General features: G+C 38.1%; 1 protein-coding gene across 2 annotated transcripts in view; it reads left to right on the top strand.

The window, feature by feature from the left end:
- Nucleotides 1-5,301: 5,301 nt before the first annotated feature.
- Nucleotides 5,302-22,719, top strand: part of LOC101743846 (actin-binding Rho-activating protein) — a 42,714-nt gene continuing 25,296 nt past the window's right edge. The window contains exon 1 of one of the 2 annotated variants that reach the window (XR_009975966.1): nt 5,302-5,523. Coding sequence is in view for 1 of the 2 variants with exons in the window: in XM_012693335.4 (XP_012548789.1) it covers nt 5,467-5,523 (57 nt within the window). In the remaining variant the exon portion in view is untranslated. The remainder of the gene's footprint in view (nt 5,524-22,719) is intronic. The other variant, XM_012693335.4, reaches the window with a different exon arrangement.

Consider the following 22,719-nt stretch of genomic DNA (forward strand, 5'->3'; position numbering starts at 1 on the left):
CCGGCTTATGTATACCGATAACGTTCGCTTCTTTCCACACCGCGGGAAAGATGCAGTGCGTCATAGCGGCATTTAAAATTGTAGCCAACATTGCTATCAGTTGGACTGGCAAGAGTTTTAGCGCGCGGTTATGGATGCCGTCGGAGCCGGGTGCCTTCCTAGGTTGGAGGTTGTGGATCGCGTCTCTAACTTCGTCAGTAGTAATGGGGGGTAACGCGTCCGAGGGCGGCAGGGAAGCTCTGCGCTCGACCTCCCTGTCGACTAACTCGGTGTGTTCGGGGTCCGCGTGTTGAGTGCTGGTGGTGCACTGTTCTTGCAGTGCATCGGCCAGCAGCTCAGCCTTGTCATCGTCATCGAATGCCGGTGGTTGGCCTGAAGGGCGTACGAGGGGAGGCATAGTAGCGGTAGTTTCGGATTTGAGAGTCCTAGCTAGTCGCCAGTATGCTTGGTGGGAGGGCGCGAGTTGTTCTAAATAACTATGCCAATTATCGTTACGCGCGTCGCTTAAGCGGGAGTGGACTTCGCGTTGTAGACGACGCATCTGAATCCGGTTTGAAGGCGTGGGAAGACGATCGTAGGCCCGGATTGCCGCGTTCCTAACTCTTAAGAGATTCCTAAGATCGGGGGACAGTCTGATGCGGTGGAAGCTGTCCTCCACATCGACTTCTTTTGAAGATCTAATGATCGCGGAAGAGATGTGATCGGTAATGATGTTTATGGATTCGACGGTGTCCTCGGGGGATGGATTCGAATCCGGGCCGTAAGGGAGGATTGGCGGAGCGGCGTCGGCTAGGCACGTGCCCAGCTTATTCCAATCCACCATGGTCCTCGTAACAGTGACTGGGTTGTGAGGGCGACCGAGCTGCATAACAACAGGTCGGTGGTCTGAGTCGAGCTCTGACATTGCTTCGATGGAACGCAAGCGCAGAGTTACGTTCCTAAGCAATGCCAGGTCTATAGTGCTCGGACGGAGCGCGATGTTATACGGATAACATGTTGGAGTTGGGGGACCGACTATTTCAAAGGTGAGGTCGTCTATAAACGCGTCGAGACGCCTACCGTTAACGTTTGTACGATGGCAGTTCCACCTAGTGTGGTGGCAATTTAAATCGCCTGCCAGGATGACGGAGTCTCCCATGCCGAACAGTGACTCGATGTCACTGCTCAGGAGGGGCTTGTCCGGGGGGAGATAAACGGATGCGATGACGATCGGCTGGTGTCCCGTCAGCGAGATACGGCACACTGACGCCTCGATATGTGAGAGCGAGGGAGTATCGAGAGGGACAACGTGCAGGGCCCGCCTATAGTAAATGGCAGTCCCGCCTTTGGAGGCGGTGAGTCTGTCATTCCTAACCATGACGTAATTCGCGACTTTCGGGTCGCGACGCGAGGGCTTCAGACAGGTTTCCTGCACTAATAGAATATCTACAAGATTATCGCGGAGGAATTCAAAAATTTGATCGCGTTGCCGCGCGAGTCCGTTAGCATTATAGAATGCTAACGTAAGGGAATACGGTTTTTCTCTACCTTTTTGCGCCATTGGTTACCGGTAAAGATTTTTATAACGTACGCGACACGGACTCGTAGACGTCCATGTGATCGAATGCGGCCGCGAGCCGCTGTTCGGGGGTTACCGACCTACGTATCGCGTCTGCGAACGATCGCAGACGGTCGAAGTTCACCGCAGTGACGAAGTCACGCACGAGCGCGAAGTCGTTGACGGCAGAGGGTTGCGGGGGACGGAACGCGGGCGCGGGGCGAGGTGCGAGCAGGGGCTGGGGCGCGGGGCGTGTCACGAGCGGGGGCGGGGGTGCGGTTTCCGTTCCCGCCTTCGTATACGGCAGCGGCTTTTTCCACGCCGAGACCGTGGGAACTGCAGCCGGCACGAAGGCGGGTTTCGGCACTGAAGGTGCCGAAGTCTTTGGGCCGACGGTTCGCGGAGCTGGGTGGGTTGGGCGTTTTCGCGGAGCCCTGGGACATCCACGGTAGTTCGCGGGGTGCCCTTGCTTAAGGCATAGGACACAGCTGGGAGGTTCGGTCGCGGTTTCCCTATCTCTAACGCAATCTATCGTAGCGTGATCGCCGAGGCATTTCACGCAGCGGGGGCGCGCGTGGCAATTACGCGCCGAGTGGCCATAGAGTTGGCACCTGTAGCACTGCCCGGGAGTGCCACGCTTATGGGGGGCTTCGATCGAGATCCCGGATAGGCCGCAAATTGTCGTGAGACATGCGATCTTCTTTTTGGCCTCCGGGGTGGGTTCTAGAGCTACCGGGATCATGTTGTAGGGCTGCTTGCCCCGCCCACTGTGCATCCGGTGCACACTAACTAACGGGAGGGACTGAGCGGTCAGATCCTCCTTTATGTAATCGATGTCTAACTCCTTAGGGACTCCGCGTATCACTACGCGGAGCTCGCGGTCCTCCTGAAGAGCATAGGTGTGGAAACCTATGTTCTCCTTTCGGAGGTATGAAGAGAGGGCCCTATGGTCGCCCGGCGTTGCGACCTTTATCTGAATCCCATGCGCGACGTTACGCGCATGGGTGTAATTAATTTTGTTGGCCTGAAGGGCCTGAGACACGCGATTCCACGCTGTCTTCTCTTGAAGTATCAGCGGGGGCGGGGCAGCTACTTTAGGAGCGGGCGCGGGCTTGGGACGCGGCGGCGGGGTTACGCGGCGAGCGGAGTCCGACTCCGGTGTCACGACTACCTGCGGGCGGGAGGCGGTCGCGGATTTAGTTTGCTTCGTCGTGGAGCTCCGGGACTCCACGGCGCGAGAACGCTTTTTACCGCGCGTTACGGTTTGGAACCCATCCGAGGTTCCAGGCTGAGGGCTTGACGCGGATTCGAAATCCATCTCCGATTCGGTATCGGAGCCTGAACTCGAAACGATCGAGGTCGCGACGGACGAAGCGCGCGATGACGTAAACGACGCGGGCGCGGGGGTGGGGGTTGCGTTAGGCGCTATGTGAGCCGCATCGTCGGAACGTGCGCTCGAACTTAACGCGGCGGCGGGGGGCGCGCGGCGTGCCTCCGAGGCACGTTTGAAATACGCGGCGACGGACGCGGGGGGGGAGGGATTGCCACGAGAGGCCCTATATGCCTGATATTCGGCCCTAATTGTCGGGTACCTTTCCCGGAGGAACCCGACAAAATCACTGTCACTGACACTATCACAATCTTCTTTCATCTTCTGCCTTCTTGCCCAGGGGGGGCGGCCCCGGGACTTTTGTTGAACTCGCCGAAAGGCGAGGCCCCGGATAGGATTTGTAACCCCCCTGTGCTGCAGGACAGCAAGGAGCAGGGGGGGGGAATGCCTATGCCGTGAAAACGGCAATCGGCGGGGAAAAGGAAAGGAACCCGCTCGGGCTGTATTGTGCTACAGCAGGCAGAATCGCGAGCGGGGGTCTAGTCTTGAAAAAGACTGTTGTTTTGGGAAGGGTTAGGAAATCGCTAGCCTGTGAGTGCCACAGGAAGCCTGATCGTAGCGATTGGTTGCCTTGAAAAAGACAGTTGGTATGAGGTGGGTATTCACGGTCACAACACTATCACGCACAAATGTGTATTCCGATGCGTAGGTCGCAAGCGACCAACGGATTGGAAGGCACGTTCACACACAACCGAGTCGTAAACGAGAATGTATTCACGGTCACTAAACTGTCGAGCACAACTGTGAGTTCAGAGACGTAGCTCGCAAGCGGGCCACGGATCGGAAAGCACGTCCGCGCACGACCGAGTCGTGAGCGAGAATGTATGTATATGGGCTCTGGTGACCACTTAATACTAGGAAGGCCGCTAGATCGTTAAACCTGGATTGGTCCTCCTGATGGTGAGTCCGTCACTCATGGATATCAGACTGCCAGGGGCACATCTAGGTACCTATCTCTATCATCTAGGTACGTATTTCATTAGAAAACTATATTTTCCACCGGCATTTGAATATCGGCATAGTCGCACTGTTAGAAACGATTACATCGAGTATATTATCCTTCGCGCCACGACAAGTTCTAGTATCCTAGATTTGTCATAAAAGAAGATCTTGGGCACGAAGGAAGTGAAAAAAACTATCAATGCTAAACTGATAATTAAAAACGTATGAAAAGACAGTCTACAAAATGAATTCACAGAAGAAAAAGAAATTATTAGGGTCACACAACTGGATAAAATCTACACACATTAACTTGAATAGAAAAAAATTATATACTATTGAATGTACCCTTTGGTTGTGAACACAACTTGCATAAGGTCGGTTGTATTAAAAGACGTCAGAGGCTGACTTTACTATATTAAATAATAAAATAATAATATAAATAGATATAAAAACTTAAGTATCAAAGTTTCTGCCTTCTGCAAAGGCTTTCAATTAGGTATAGTTTCGTGTGGAATTTTACTGACTGAACGTCATTTTTGGCGAAAACGGTAAAAAACGGCCTAAATTTATCAAAATATGAATCTTGGGAGGGCAATAATTTACATTTTTAAGAGATTTCGTAACCGAAAATGGATTTTTAAGCAATTCAACATTCGTCGTCGTGTAATAGAACTCTAACGTTGCAACCTTGGCCCATTGAGTTTCTCGCAGGATCTCCTCAGAGGGTCGCGTTTCCGATCCGGTGGTCGATTCTGCGAAGCACTGCTCTTGCTAGGGTCAGTGTTAGCATCATTCCGGTTTGAGTCCCGTGATACCTACCTCTCAAGGCTATCAGCTTAGGAAGGAAATAAAAAAAACAACCATGGCGAGAATGAAATGTGTCTAACTTCATCAAGACTCATGACTGTCACTCGTCTAATCTCGATTTTAAACTGCTCGATTTTGCTTCTTGGAGTTCAGAGAGTAATGGTAGTTACAGTCTAAATGCCATGATAATTTGGAGTCTCTAAAATATTCCATAGGGAGGTAATTGCTATTTTACACTATGTGAAGTTGCTAATACATTAAAAATCTCTTAATTTGTGAAGTTCTCCCCTAGATTGCGGCTTAAGAAATATTAAACTTACTGATGGGCATATATATATATATATATATGTACATGTATAAATACTAGAAATCATTTGTAATATAATAGAATAATAAGAGGAAATCTGTGAACAGTTTACGCATTTTTTGTGCATTTTTTTAGCTACAGTCAGTAGTTATAAACATTCAAGACTGAATCAATCTTCCCCCGCGAACTCCAGCTGATCGTAACGGGCTATTTAGGAAACAATTCGATTGGAACGCAGACACTCCTACACGAACGTAGTGACGTCACAATACGAGAAATGTTAGCGGGGAGAATTTATTTAAAACGTCACCCATTCATAAACATTAGCCACGAACACTGAAAAAGCTTACAGCATTCAGATACTGACCACCGTCGCGTACGCACGTTGCTGCGAAGACGAAAACGCGCTATTTATAACTGACTCGTTCTTGCCAATACAAAGGCCGTTTTTGTTAAAGCACGCGGATCGACTTGTCGGAGAAAATGAGCGGCAATTTCCTAACGATACCCGGAGATGATGCTATTCAGAGACGATCAAGGGTAAGTGATGTAAACAAAAACGGTCCCAGCACGAATTCCAATGTTAAACCATTACCTACTCAATATTTAGTGTACACAAGGTTTAATATATTAGTAGAATAGTTATAAGCTATGGAATAATTTTAAATAAGTTTGTGAATTTTTTAAATTATTAGTCTAATAAGTTTATTCTGAGTTTCGGTTTTCTGTTGTGCATTGAGGTCTGTATATTATGTATCTTTGCATACCAGAATTTACTGTCAATAGGAAATAATTGAAAGTACTGTCTCTGTATTCCTTTAGTGAGGTATGGTATACAAAGTATCGAGATTAGGTAATTATTACTTGATTAAACATAAATTTAAATCCAAATTGAAGGTCATAATATGTGAAATCATTCCTGCGTAATCTAGATAGAAGATATTCTATCTTACGGTGGAATTACCTGACCTTTTAATACCAAGATTCCACAGTCTTATAACGCTTTTTACTTTTAATATAAATCTGAATCAAGGTACGGTTGTAAAGACGATTTATTTTTGGAAAGATAAGGACGAGAATGTTAATTCGATATGAACTCCCTGAATGAAAGTTCATTGCTTACCCAAATAAAAATTCGGAGGCGATTAAAATCCAGAAACCTTCATTCATTCATTCATTGACTTTACGTATAAAGCATGAATAAAATACAACCCTTAGTCCTTTTCGCAAATGGTAATTACCTATTCAGATCATCAGTCTATGTATCATAGGTCATACATAAATGAAGATTAAATTAAACAGGAATTGAGTTCAATGAAATTTACTCTAGTTATAAGAAGAAGACGTGTTAAAACTTAATTTAGTGGCACTTTCATTCGATATGATAAAAAGAGATATTATATAGAGTATTTAACATGTAAAATAGATATTTTTTCCGGAACTCCTGAACTACTATTTCTATATGGTTTTTACTCAGACGTGACAGATCTTTTGCGTAACAAAGCTTTAGAAGGATTGGATTCGATATAATGTGCTTCTGGTAATACCGTAGTTCTTGAGCGATCGTGAACACAGCGCGTGCTGGGGTGTTGACCTCAAGAAACACAGTCATGTTTAAAATCTAATATACTTTTATAATATTAGTCGATCAAAATTTTGTGGCAGGCAAAAATAGCTCGCAGTAGTTTTTTAAATCTATACTAATATTATAAAGAGGAAAGATTCGTTTGTTTGTTTGTATTGAATAGGCTCCGAAACTACTGAACCGATTTGAAAAATTCTTTCACTGCTTGGAAGCTACACTATTCCCGAGTGACATTTGAAAAAATGAGGGATCCTTACTAAAACTCCAATAATGTAATCCAAGGTGTAAAAAAATTACCTACAATATTCTTTACATCGCCTGCCCTGCGAAAACTATTGATTATAGAATAAAATAATGTACTACGACTTTGTAGAACACATTGTTATTTACAAAAAGGGTCGCGACAGCGTATGTCTAACTATTAAAGTTATGCCGCAATAACTGTTCTTTTATTTTAAAAAATAAAACAACGTCAAACATCGTTGAAATTTTTGTTAAATACCCTAGTGGAGCCGGAGCGGACCGCTATAGCTAATAACATGAAATGACAGTCCCATTAAGATAATCTACCCATCCCAAATCTGCCAGTGTCAGCCAATAAAATGGGTGGATTTGTAAATAAAATGACGGACTAAACACAGCGAACTGTTAATAGTGCAAAGCTGCTTAGGAGCTAAGCTGAAAGGTCGTTTGTCAAGGGTCATTTCACATGCACCGCGTTTTATCATCTTACGTAAAGCAGTAACAAGATTACGCACAGAACATATAAATTAATAGAGCGGGTATTTGTATTTTTATATTTTAAATAAAAAAAAAATTAATATTTATAGGTAGAACATTATGAGATATATTTTTTCGTAAAAAATCAAGATTCATTCATTGCTTTGTTTCATGTTTCATTTATTAATAACATTTACAGCTTATCATAGTGCAACGGCAAAGATTCGTCATCGCTTAATAATTTTCCGAGGATGAAGGAAGGAACAGCGAAGCACAGTGTGGGTGCAACTATATAACTCGCTTAAGTATAAAATTTGCCAATGTATTTGTTTTATGAAGAGGTTTTTTAGGCAATCGTGATTATTTTTATTGTTTCAGTGTAGCAATCGGCTTTTTTCTCTGCTACTTTTGCCAACTTCAAGTTTTTTAAATCTGAAATAATAATTTACTATTAATATATGATTTGTATATGAAGCTGAGATCAGTTGGAATGAAACAAATAATATAAAAGAATGGTCAGTGAAATGGTGGGATTATATTGAGACTTCAGTGTAATTTTTTAAAAGAACCAAAAAGACACTTCTTTTTTTTTATTTTTTTTTTTATTGCCTAGATGTGTGGACGAGCTCACAGCCCACCTGGTGTTAAGTGGTTACTGGAACCCATAGACATCTACAATGTAAATGCGCCACACACATTGAGATATAAGTTCTAAGGTCTCAGTATAGTTACGACGGCTGCCCCACCCTTCAAACCGAAACGCATTACTGCTTCACGGCAGAAATAGGCGGGGCAGTGGTACCGTGCGGACTCACAAGAGGTCCTACCACCAGTAATTACGCAAATTATAATTTTGCGGGTTTGATTTTTATTACACGATGTTATTCCTTCACCGTGGAAGTCAATCGTGAACAATTGTCAAGTACGGATTCGAACACCGGTGCATTGCTATATACGAATGCACCGGACGTCTTATCCTTTAGGCCACGACGACTTCACGCCACTGCCGATTTCGTTTCAATTTCCCGTACTAGTACCTATATCTCAATAGATGTTAAAGGTTAATAAATCGTCATTTTTTTACTATGTAAAGTATAATAGTAAATATAAAATACTAAATCAACGTAATTAAAAAATTCAGTTCTATTGACACCTCGCGTTGCCACCAAAAATTAATAATACATATATAATAATTTTCTCGTTATTTTTATAATGCCAGAGATTTTACTATGCAAACGATTCCAAGTAAGATTTATCGGCATTTAACCTTTTTGCCTTATTAATCTCTAGTAGGCGAGTAGTAGACTTATTGCCATAATTTGGTAGCGTATTTTTTGACAACGTATTTTTTGTCATTTCAACGAAAAAACAACTCGTATGTTTTATTTAACTTTACTTACTTTAATTTAAACTAGAGGTCCCGCAGTAGTCGAAATTCGACTATAATTAATTGGAATTGTAAGTTTGTACACTATTATGATTGTATTTTATACTTTTATATTCACAATTTTCGCCAAGACCACACTATAAAAAATATTAACAAAGACAAACAATATTTAATCTATTCTCAAATTGACAACAGACGTCAAGAACAAAAGTTTGACAATAAATAGTATGCATGCGTGTGTGCGTCAAATACATGGTATGTAGTGTGTGTAATGTTTTCTTTATTGATTTAATGTATCTTTTATGCATTATTTAAAAAAAAAATTAGCATTGTGCACTTCTTCTGTATATTCTCTAAAAGTGTGGAAAATTTCATGCTCCTCCGTCCGCGCAATTTTCGTAAAAAGGGATACAAAGTTTTTGCTTCACGTATTAATATATAGATAGTTGGCGACTTGTTGTAGACTAATTGAGTCGATATAAAATTAAATAAAGAACACGAATTTCTGTTTAAGACTTTTTAAATTGCGATAATCTACGTAGCTAGTGCTAGTGCATGCGCATGATATAGTTATGTGGTGGCTGGGGTGTAGCGTGCCCGCATGGGGACTAGCATACCTTATATTGAGGTGGATAGTCCTGTACTCATGTATTACGGAACCGTCCTAGGTAAAAAGGTCATGTGATGTAAGATCATCAGATTCTACCTATTTCTAACGTGAAGTATAACATCAGGTTTCAAACAAACAAAGCTGTTATAATATAGAATAAAATTAAGACTTCGGCATCTCGCAAAGTAAGCCTTTGCTATTATAGAACTCAGTGGGACTTTTCTGAAATGAAAACGATTGCGAACTGATACTGGGTATAAATTAATTATAATTCAAGAAGTTCATAGCTATGTCAATCATAAATAATGGATTGCCTAACTTTGCCTTCTTTTGTTTGTTAATATATGTTTGTGTTTTAGGTCGCTTAGAAATAGATTAGTTCTCAGTCTCTTCGGTTTCGTCTTTCCCAGAATCTACTAGATATCCCGGCGCCTTAGTAACAGAAATCGACATAATTACCTCAGTGCGCCACGTAGGGCACCGGGGACCTACAGGTAGTCAAAGCGTTAAGGTTTATATCCATATATATTAACAAGCCTTCAAATATTTTTTTACACTTTCCGATATTCAGTCGGCATCGTTTTAACGATCGGAAGCCATTAACCGTAAACACACAACGACAATAGCTTTATTTAATACCAGAATCAGCGTCTAGCGACTCTAGTCTAAATCAGCTGTCCGCTGCCAGTGCCAGTCTCAACATAGACAATGCGCACAAAAACACGACCCGATCACGTGAATCACGTTCAGCAAAGAAAGGAAATTGACTAGTGATTTCATTGTCTATATAAATGTAGAATTGGGATCGTAAATAAATAAAACTGTTGCACTGGAGTTTAATTTTATTGTTACATATTTTATACAAAATCTTTTATGTCATTGCAATTAAAATTAGTAGATGTCTCTTGAAATACCGCTCGCTCCGTGGTCGGCGCCATATTTATTTTTACGTTCTTTTCTTACCTTGATTGTCTAAATAAGGTTTTTAAAGAAAAAAATTAAAACTATGCGATGCGTTCGTAATTGTTTTAGTCCCTTTATGATGTTTTCAGTTTCAGAATAGAAATATTTATTTTAAGTTGTCGTGGCCTGAAGGATAAGACGCTCGGTGCATTCGTATCGAGCGATGCAATTGTGCCGGTGCTCGAATTTCTCTGGCAGCTACCAATTTTTCTAATGAAATGCGTATCTACTTGAAATGCAGGATCTCTTGTGAGTCCGCACGGGTAGGTATCACCACCCTGCCTATTTTTGCCGTGAAGCAGTAATGCGTTTCGGTTTGAAGGAAGGGACAGCCGTTATAACTATACTGAGACCTTAAAGCTTATATCTCAAGGCGGGTGGCGCATTTACGTTTTAGATGTCTATGGGCTCCAGTAACCACTTAATACCAGGTGGGCTGTGAGTTCGCCTACCCGTCTAACCAATAAAAAAATAAAAGAATTACTGCTACCACGATGAAGGAATCACATTGTGTTGCTTAAATGACAGGACGTCTTGTGAGTCCGCACGGGTAAGAACTACCACTCTGCCTATTTCTGCTGCGAAGCAGTAATGCGTTTCGGTTCGAAGGGTGGGGCAGCCGTTGTACTGTAAAAACAGAGACCTTAGAACTCGTGTATCAAGGAGGGGAGCGTCATTACGTTGTTGATGTCTATGGGCTCCGATAACCACTGAACATCAGGCAGGCAAAAGGTCATCCATGCATCTAATTAATAACAAATAAAGATATGTGGACAGGACAACGTCTGTCGGATAGTTTTGAATAATTCCATCATTTTGAATATTATAAATCTCGGTGCTTACTGTCATGTTTTGAGCTTTGGCCTCGTTGTCGCTTTAGCGTCATATTATATTATATTGTATGTTTTCTATATGTGTTTTATCAAAGAGCCTATACACAAGAGTAAATAGCCGTAATAAGAGACATTTTTGTGAACGAAGCATCTAAATTTGTAAATTATCAGCGGATTAATGTTTTTGTTTTTTGTTTTTTTTTTAAATGGCAATCTGCCGGTACTTTCAGCAATTTGTGCCAGTGTCGTGTTATGGCTACACATGGAACACGGATTAATGTTATGTCAACCCCATCTTCAGACGTGAAGTGCACACGTCAACTGTTTGTTCTCCTTTACATCGAAGCGTTCACGAAGCCCGCTATAGAAAGCAGAGTATTAAATATACTTGACATTGGCGAAATCTAAAAGGAAACGCCATAAACCTAAGAGATAGATAGATAGATACATTGAAGCGTATAATCGCGAAATTGTTGTTGTTGTTGTTGATTAATGTCTCAAATTAATCATCTTCATTTCATTTCATTTCACTCCATATTATCATTTTTCATAAAAATAAGAATACAAATTAAAATAAGCCATGACCTAAAGGTTTTAGTTGTCAGGTCATAAAATACCTCAAACAAATTTTTTTTATTGAAGTGCAAACTTCTTTAGAATCGTTGTGATTTCAAACCGGATGCAACGGAAAAAACGACAGGTAAGAGACACAAATACAAAAATGTGTAGGATGAAGCCAGCAAAGAATGAGACAGAAATATATATACTATTTAATACAGCGCCATCTGTGAGATTTTTTAATACTAACGTGTGTATGAAAGCTCTTGTAGTGAATTTTAATTTAGGATTATACGTGAAATTAAAATATCAATTCACAGAGGGCGCTACCTTACAATTATTTACTAATGACAAAATTTTACATATACTTAAGACGTTTAGGATAATTGTATTTTAATTTTGGAAGGTTTCACTTCTACCACGTGTGAATTGCACACATTTTGTTGTTTTTTTTTTTTTAATGAACGACAAAGGAGGCATATTCCGTCAAGCAAGTGACGTTTCGCAGTAGATCAACTGTCAGTATATCAAATGAAACTATGAAATTTGATTAAAATACGAACCATACCATACGTATCTCAAAAATGCCGTTAGCGTGATTTAGGTGTCTGTCAATTGTCAATGTTTTATTCTAACATAGCTACCGCTAAACATACAAATTGAACGAAGGAATATTTACGTTTTCTGAAAATCTACCCCTGACGTGATATTATATTAATTAAAGCCGCGAATAAACGATTACATGGTCATTACTCGAATTTATTAGCCGTCAACGTAACACTTTTATTGTGAAAAATAAAAAATATGACAATATGACAAATCGTTTTGGTTCATAGGAAAATTACAGTGACACGCACAAATGATATACGCCAAAGAATTAAGAAAAATAAACCAGAGCTAACCGAACTAATGAAGTCAATGTGTAACATTTTATTTAATAATGTCGCAGTCGTAGTTAATAAATGGAATCGTGCCAATATTTATTCGAAAATAAATAAATATAGGGGAGACCGGGGCAAGATGAAGTTCGGGGCAGGACGGAAAATAAGCTTGTGTCCATGAATGGTAATCGTGTTCGGACCGGTAACGGTGCCATTTGCACGAAATTCAGACTGCGCAAGTGCGTCCGAGCAGAGCGAGCGTGTTGGATCTCGTTTTTGCGTTGTATAGAAAAAAAACTGATTTTGCAAGTGTTTTTATTCGGTTTTTGGTTAAGAAACTGATGTGCAGAGATGTAAGTACTTGAATTAATATAATGTTTTAATCCTCAGCGTGCTGTAGTACTATAACACTTTAAATTCAGATTAGATTTTTGCGCTGGTAAGATTTAAGATTAGAATTGCTTCAACTTATTTGAATACATGTGTGTCGGGACACAATGATCGGGGCCAGCGGAATACTATCCCGTTTTGCCCCTTCCTTGTGGTTTAAATAATACCTTCTGTGTACCTACTTACCTATCGATAGTATTGCAACATGGTTTTGCAAGCGTCCATAGGCTACGGTAACCGCTTTCCATCGGGCGAACTGTAAGCTTCTTTGCCGACTTAGTGATATAAAAAAAAAGTATAAGTACATATTGTTGTAACTTCTACATTAGCAAGATATATCGTTGCTTTTCTCATAAAGTTTTTTTCTCAGATACAATGGTTCGGAACTATAAACGAAAAACAGATGGTGGCAAATGGGACCCTGAAGTTCTGGGTCTTATGGGTTCTTAATAACAGGATGGGGCTTCCTCGGGCCTCAGTTACATGTGATGTTCCGCCGCCGTGTAAGAAAAGCTCGTGATACTGTGGATGACGACACTGATTCCGGTAACGACTAAGTATGGGAAAAAGCATTTGTGACGATTCAAAACTGTTTTTACAGCAAAACAAGAAGATGAGTTGGCGCAATGTGTGCAATCTATGGAAGCACGGTTAACAGGAAAATAACTTCGTGTAATAGTTTAACAGTCGGCTCAGCGAAATCATATAGATAGCCCACTTAATAAAGAAACCGGCATGGCAGGAGAAGATTGGTGTAAAAAACGAATACATAAAGTTGGAAATAAGAAGATAAAAAGAACTGAAAATAAACGTCAAGCTAAAAGACTCGCCAAAGAAATCGAATCGGAAGATAGTTCATCTTAAGAGGAGGACGGTGACTGGGCCTGCATCTATCGTGGTTACTTATATTAAGAGTCAACCGAGGGTTGGGTTAACTGCAGTATTTGCCATGGTTGGGCACACGGTTCCTGTGCCGGAGTAGATGAAGAAGACGACGAGACACACATTTGTGAACGCTGTCTGCCCGATTAAAATACGTACTCCTTTTGCCCCGTAGCGTTTCCCATCTTACCCCATCCATGGGGCAAGACGGGAAATTCGCCTCATTATCGTTAATCATTATTTGTCAAAAAACTACTGTGATTTTGCTTGATAAAATTATTAATTTTAAGAAACAAATGTATAAGTGTTACTTATTTTCTTAAATAACTTAATTAAACAGTATAATTGTCTTTGTAAAGCGAGTTTTGTCTTAGCTATCTCATCTTGCCCCAGTCTCCCCTACATGTTGCAAAATTGGAGCAGTAGAACAATTCTGTGTATGACTCTCAAAATTGGTTATTGGAAAGAGCTAATTATAATCAAATTTTCATTCGAGTTTCAAATTTCGAGTAGACCGTAAACTAAGTGAGCTTCAAATGTGAAAAGCGACGCAACACCCAATAGATTCATCGAATTCAAAATTAGCAATTACCATACATTATCGCTGTAAACGCGTTCTGCTTTTTTCCACATTTCATACAACAATATATGATTATCAAAGAGGTTTGGAAAGATTTACATATAGACTAGAAACTGTTTACTATAGTTTTCCTTACTAATGCAACTTAGAAAAACAGAAATAAACAATTGTGACATTAATCAATTATTTTTTTTATTTTTATTTTTTTATACTTATTGTACACAAAAAGAAAATACAATAAAAACAGATTTAAAGAATTAAATACTATGTACAAAGGCGAGCTTAACTCATTCATGAGTTTTCTTCCAGCAAACCATTAGCAGAGTGAAATACGATGTATAAGAGGGGAATAGTGTACAATATAAAAGCTATTAAAGCATGATTTTTCTTAAACTAAGATTTATAAAAAAAAACTAATATAAAATGAAAAATACATATAAATAAACATACATAAAACAATAACTTAAATACAATTAAAGTGACAGGAAATGTTTCTTCATTTGACTCTTAAAAACTTCTAGAGAGGAACTAGCACGAATAGGTTGAGGGAGAGAATTCCATAATCGCACTGCTTGTATTGTGAAAGAGCCACTATAGCGACTAGAGCTGTGTATGGGAGTTTTTAAAAGAAGAGAAGTGGCTTGTCGACTAACTTTGCCGTCAGGAATCAGATATTCAAAGCGTTATTACTGAATTAATATAAAAAATGCCTCAATCAAAACCAACAAAACTCAATATTATTTCAAAAAATTATCCTCGAACATCTCGATTGTATTGATGCATATTTCTAATGTTATTATAAATATTTTTAACGTCAATTGCTTTCTCATTATTCTATAAATAATGTGTTAATTATAGAGTACCGAATTCAGATGTAATGTATCATCAGTGTACACATTTGATTAATATGAAATAAATCAGTAGTGATTGATCTTACTAATCGGTGACCACTAATTGCCATGGGAACTTAGGTCTACAGCCTACTTATTACGGCAGTAAAAACGGCAGGTTTGAAGGTGGGCGGGATTCATGTTAAGATTGACTCAAACAATCGCTTGATAATAGATTAAGATAGTTAGACTATGAATTGAAACAGACATGAATACCAGTGGTAATGACACAATTAACACAAAATTGAATGCATTTATAAATTATTCAAATTCTAAGCCCTAAAGTCGACTAACAAATATTGACGATATTCTGAAAACCAATTTAGCATCAAAATAGTGCTGAACGCAAAACAGACTTTTCGGTATCGATACATTGGAAAATCGTATATCATTTTCGTAAACAAAATTTCGCCAAAACATGTACTTCAAAGCGAAGATTAAAAAGTTTAATCATAATTCTACTAGACGGAAGCATGAATCACGTACGTCAAAGCGGCAATCATTCAAACATAACGACGGTTGAACGCACAAGGACCGCAGGCATACAGCCAAGTTACACGTCACGCAATTCATACTACGCGTTTAGGTGGGGGCATCTTTGTGTTATGAACGAGGTTATTTTTTGAATTTCGACGTTAGCTGCGCGAATCCGTTTCTTACATGTTAACATACCTCTTTATCTATCGCTTTTATTTGTTGAAATTATTTTGAGCGGAATAATTTGGGATTAGCCACAGTATCAAGAAACTAATGTATTATTAAATAATCGATTTTAAAATGTTTTGAGCTTTTCATTAATACTATTTTACTTTCATAAGGGTTTTCTTCGCTGACATTAATTTGAATTCCATTTAAATGGTGTTATCAGCAGCGGCTTGCGGTTCGGTTGCAAAATTTACACTAAATGTTTCATTAATTTTAAATGAAAGTTAAACAATGTAAACATCGCAAAAATTGGCTGCAATTTTTACATAGCTCCTATGTGAAAATCTCGGCCGGGAAAACTATTAAGGAATTTCCATCCTTTACACAAAGTATAATTAATAGATTTAAGATACCTAATCTAAATTATTAAAGTTTTTAAATTTCTATGAAATAGCTGGGAATCTATGCGGTGAAATGTATAGACAAATGTAGCATTCAGGTCTACATTTACAAATCACCATTTACATTATAAATAATAACGAGTATTCCTGTCACAGTTATCCTTTTTTGTGAATTTTAAATAAAACGATTACAATAAATAGTTTCTGGTTTATTTATGGAAAAATTAATATTAAAATAGACAATAGTATTTATTTTTCACTATTATGGGTAAGTAGACAGCGTTCAAAATGACGCATAAAATATTTCACAAAAAAATTAGCTTCGATTCGAAATTGAAGGACTTATCGGGGCAATGGTTACTTTACAATATCTACTAGGGATATTCAACAAAAGCCGATAAGGAGTATGACGCAACTGTCTTTTATTAGATACTAGCGGACCCGGCAGACTTCGTAGTCCCTCAATCGACAAATAAAAGACCTAAGCTTTTGTACAAAATAAACATAAAACAAACAAAAGGAATCCGTTCGTTATTTTTATTTAATTCCGAGCATTTTCATATTTATCTACCTTTTAAACCTTCTCTGGACTTCCACAAATAATTCAAGACCAAAATTAGCCAAATCGGTCCAGCCGTTTTCGAATTTTAGCGAGACTAACGAACGGCAAATGGATTTTTATTTATATAGATTATCTTTTTTTATGTATGCATGTACAAAAAGTGTAAATATTTTTTATTATTATACCTACCAGGGCGGACGCACAAGAGATCTTACCACTAGTAATTACGCAAATTATAATTTTGCGGGTTTGATTTTTATCACACGATGTTATTCCTTCACCGTGGAAGTGAATCGTGAACCTTTTTTCGAGTACGCATTTCATTAGAAAAATTGGTACCTGCCTGAGATTCGAACACTGAATATTTTATTACCACGCGAACTTTAATTATATCTTTAAAAACACACGACCCAAGCAAATTACTTGTTGTATTGATTTGTTCTTTTTTTTATTTAAGACTATGTCTAATGTCTGCCTGGGCTATGTCTGCCAGTTTATTGTTTCTTTCCAGGAAATTGTATCGCATTATCACTAATTATTGAAAACACCTCGTATCAGCTCACGGCTCGTTTGTAATATCAAATTAATAGAGCCTTTGTTTCCTTAATTCCTTTTACTATGACACTCTGCAATTTGCAATTTCTTTTATCATTAAACTAAATCTGTATTTAGTGAAATAATGCCATAAATTTATTTGTACCACAGTAGTTTAGTAGTAGTCCAAATAGTAATTTGCGAAGCTTCCGCAATCGTGTTTCCCACTTTGAAGATCGGAATAGAAATGTGTCTGCTCAAATTTAGATAATACGTATAAACATAATAATATAAGCATTCAAGTTTAATGAAAATTTATCTCAACAATAATTTGTTAAGAAAACGTGAAAAACTATAGAAAATTAAAACAATATATTATTATGTACTAACCATGACTTTGGATGCAGAAGAAAATTTGTTGATACGTTTAGAAAAAACAAAATCGGTCTGGAAATATTTTAGAGTACTAATAAACACAAATATTTTTGAAACTAAAAATGAATATCCGTTACTAAATTTAATCATTGGAACGGATACAAAATTAATATTTTTCAATAAAATTAATATTTCGAGACTGTTTATTTGGATTACAAATTATTTATATGGGTAACCGTCGAAAGAATTTTCACGTATTATGCAATGACTTTTAATGTTTCAACGCTCTATATTACTACTATGTACTACGCTCTATATTTAATTTTAGATTTATCAACTAAATTCTCTATTTATTTAGTCGTCGAATACGGAGTGTTACAAATTAGTGGCTAGTTTTTTTCTTTTATACAATGCTTCTTACAAAGCAGAGAAATCGCACTAATATTCGATTGATAGTAACGTTAACAAGTAAACCAGAGTCATAGTAGTATATAACATTAGCAAAATGAAGAAATAGGAGTAACAGAAAAAAATAAAAATTGTTCTTAACGTAATTCTTAAAACTAAGCGATGGCTCGGAATGCACTCTATTCTAATGACCCCGAGAGCATGACTAATATTTGCCATTGTTGTGCTCTTCAATAGCTACAAGAATTTCATTTGTTTGTTACCCTTATACGAGCATACGGCCCACATGATGGTGAGTGGTTACCGTCGCCCATAGATGTCAGGAATGCTAGGGTTACAGCCAAGCCACTGCTTACTGTTAAGTATTCTCCACAAGCCTCGTTTGAAGAAGGTCATGTCATAGCGCTCAGACCGTATCGATGAACTCTATTACGGTGGCGGGTGGTGCGATGATAAAAACGAGATGATGGGATCATCTCGAACAATTCCCAGAGCACACAAGCATTCGAATTAAACTTTTATGTTACCTATATAAAGCGTTGGGTTGTTATTGAAATAGTATCATCCAGTTATTCATATGATTCGACCTAAAGAATTGATACTTTATATAAATTGAATATTATGAACAGCTTCGATGTACTTATGCGTGTCCTCTCACGTATTTGTAATATCTTATTTATTCACAAAGCATACATCCGTTTTGTTCGGTGACACGGAAATGATTGTCTCAAAACGACCCACATTTCTCGTTACTGTGAACTTCACTGTCATATATTAATCTCACAACCTTTCTTCTAAGAATAAACATTTTATTGACATATGTAGGCGAATATATAAATATATTGTTATACAAAATGATAATTTCTGTAGAATTTCGAATTATATTGGTTATTTGTGGAGTATGGGATATCTAGGTTGTAAAACGCCACTATGCCAAATTTCAAATTTTGTAGGAAGCTATTATTTTTTCTTAAGGAAATCTGGAATTCTTTCGCAAAATAAAAAGTAAAGTTTATTTCTATAAAAAGTTGTAGTAGCACGTAGTGGGAGCTCTCTTGGTTCGATCCCGCCTATTTCTGTTGTATACCTACGTGTTTCGCTTCGGAGAGCTGTGCCGCCATTTTCATAATCACATTGCTTCAATTGGGCCGTGAGCCCAAGCAAAAATCAGTTAAAACAATCCAAGCTTTACCGCTGACAGCTCTTCTGAAACCTCATTTGAAGGAAGACTTGTTATGACACTCAGAAAATACTGTGCAAACCTAATCCAGCGTCAAGGTTAGGTACGGTAGGTGTTAGGTACGTGTATTACTGCAATGGTTCCAGATAGTTAGGTTTTTTTTTACTTAGGACAGCTTTTCTCTGACGGCGGAATCTTCTTAAACTATATATCAGAGTCATGAAACATATAAAGTACAAAGGGAACCGAAGATTTCAGTAACTGTTTCATCACAGTAGGACTTCATTTGCAAATGTAGGCAAAAAACCCATATTTTTATAGACTTAACCTTGACGTTACGACACGACGTTACGCACAAACATACGGAACACGTTGTGTTAGCCGCAACAATTCATTAACAATCAAAGACTATAGTTTGAGTGTTTTTTTTTCTTCAAACAACAGATGTTTTCAATTCAGAAAACGGTTTTTACGTTATTTTTCGCGTTTTTTGCAGACTCATTACAGAATTAATTTGCGATTAGCTTGGCATAGACCGGTCGAGTGTTTGTTTGTTCATTCAAGGCTGCTTTATTCTTAATTTTCACTGTTGTTTCGTGAAAATTATTTTGTTTTTGCGCTAAAATTATAATTTGCGTAATTAATATTTTTTAACTATTATCGTCGTGGCCTAACGGATACGACGTCCGGTGCATTCGTGTTGAGCGATGCACCGGTTTTCGAATCTCAGGCGGGTACCAATTTTTCTAATGAAATATGTACTCAACAAATGTTCACGATTGACTTCCAGGGTGAAGGAATAACATCGTGTAATAATAATGAAACCCGCAAAATTATAATTTGCGTAATTACTGGTGGTAGGAACTCTTATGAGTCCGCGCGGATGGGTACCACCACCACTCTGCCTATTTCTGCCGTGAAGCAGTAATGCGTTTCGGTTTGAAGGGTGGGGCAGCCGTTGTAACTATACTTGAGACCTTAGAACTTATATCTCAAGGTGGATGGCGCATTTACGTTGTAGATGTCTATGGGCTCCAGTAACCACTTAACACCGGGGGGCTGTGAGCTCGTCCACCCATCTAAGCAATAAAAAAAAACATTAAAAAAACAATAATAGTTCCAGTAATATAATAATAGTTCCAATAATAGTTTCTAATATTAACATTAAAAAGAAACAATAATAGTTTTATTTAATATTTTTGGTACATACATTAAAATTAAATAAACGAAAAGTACGAGAAAAATGAAATGTACAAAAAATATTAGAGAACGGCTTCCACAAAAGATGATAAAAAAAAGGGAAGATGGGTCGACACATGGACAGTTAATATTAAGAGCATTACGGAGGTAATCAGATAAGGAGGGACCTAATGGATAAGGCTAGTCAGTGTACAAGTGCTTATACTATGCTGGAATAAAACTCTTGTAATCTTTTTTTTCTTTTTTTTTTCTCGAGAGCAAATACGTACCTACGGATTCATAAGCGTTTTATAAGCGGATTCATAAGCGTTTGGTATGACAAGACTACTTATAAGTTTAAGTAAATTATCTTGTAATCTCTTCGGGAAATTTTAAATTTCCCTATTTCCCGGGTAGCTTTTTCGCTCATACTTTCCCTAAAAACTATAATTAGCATATTCGAAACCTAAAAAATAAGTTAAACTTGCTTCAGAGTTCACAGATGGACTGCTTACCGAGAAACTTTTCGAGAAACTTTCGAAAAAAATTTGTATTATTTATACCAACGTAGTACATGTCTTAAGATTTTTATGAATATTTATTATATTACAACTTTATCTCCTAACATGTGAATTAATTTTTTATTTCAATAATGTTAATGTCCCCATAAATTATATTGAATGCGTGTAATTATTAAAACAGTCCGTTGCATTTAAAACTAGTTTTACGGTTGATTATTCTACAGGATACTTTGGAAATTATGAAGACAAAGATGCGGCATTAAACTATTTAAACAGGTACAAATAATACGTTTAGTTTTGAAAAATATTCATATAGAATTTATACGCCACCGTACTAACCAATAAAGCTAGACCTCCCAATAAAACTAGATGTGACTTCTTACGTGAAATAAAAAGTAACATGTATCTCCTATATACATAAAAACAGATATACCTACATAGTTTTAGAACCAGAGTCGTTATTAAATAAAGATTATTTACAGTGGACATGTAGAAATCCGCACAAGGTAAGACATAAAAATTTTGCCTACTGATAAAATTCGTTTATTTATATATATAAAAAAAACATAACATGATTTACGTGCATTATCCGCTAAAACAGAGCTCGGAGACCATTTATTTAAAAGGCTGTCTTCATCGATGCCAACTCCTATTGATTTAATATAAACATTATCAAAGCACTAATGGAAGCTTTAAATATGGATTTATTGCTCCAAAAATTTACGGATCGATGAGATTAAAATAATAATTTCAATGCTTACAACATAAACATATCCAAGCTTTACTGCTTCCAAGGAGTTTTCTACAAACTGGTTGCTCTGGAAACGATTCCAAAGAGGTGCTTCACGTATTACGTATTTCCTGGGAATAATATATACTGCATTTGACAAGAATATTGATAATTTGATCTTGTTGCCCGGATGACTAAGCGCTTTAACTCTCAATTCAAAACAAAATATAAATATTTGTATGCCTAGTACTGTCGCTAAATATATATATAAAAAAAAAAAGATTTGTTGAACAAGCTATGCGTTCATGTTATTAGTGTGATAAAGATCTTCCCTGAACTACTAAAAATAATTATGAAGTTTGATACTTCATACTTACTTCATTAATATTCGATAAATGGGTTTTTTTTCTCCCTATGCTGATAGCCTTGAGAGGCTATTTCAGCTTCACCCTAACGTTTGTAGGTGAGCTCACGGGGCTCAACCGGAGAGTTGCTAACACTGACCCTAGCAAGAGCAGTGCTTCGCAAAATCTACCACCGGATCGGAAACGCGACCCACTGAGAAGATCCGGCGAAAAACTCAGTGGGCTAAATGGAATGACAGTGCCTAAAATACCAATTACCAAAATTAAATATTAAATCCAATTAAATCAAATTTATCAATTTAATCTCTAGTTTTTCTTCTTTAAGCGAGTTCATTCTATTCACGTTTTTAGAAAACGAATTTGACTTTTCTGACTTTAATAGAATTCACAGACGAGTTGTTATTTGCTTTGCAAAAGATTTACAGATTCAATTCTGCATGAATAAAAAATGGATAATCGTTAAGCTAAATACGTTATTTGTACTTATTTCGTTCGTGAATGATGTCCACAAATACATTTTGTCTTTCAAATTCTTGTTCTTTGTCTATTTGCCAAGG

Source organism: Bombyx mori, chromosome 21 (genome assembly GCF_030269925.1).
Source record: "Bombyx mori chromosome 21, ASM3026992v2".
In the NCBI taxonomy this organism is placed as follows: domain Eukaryota; kingdom Metazoa; phylum Arthropoda; class Insecta; order Lepidoptera; family Bombycidae; genus Bombyx; species Bombyx mori.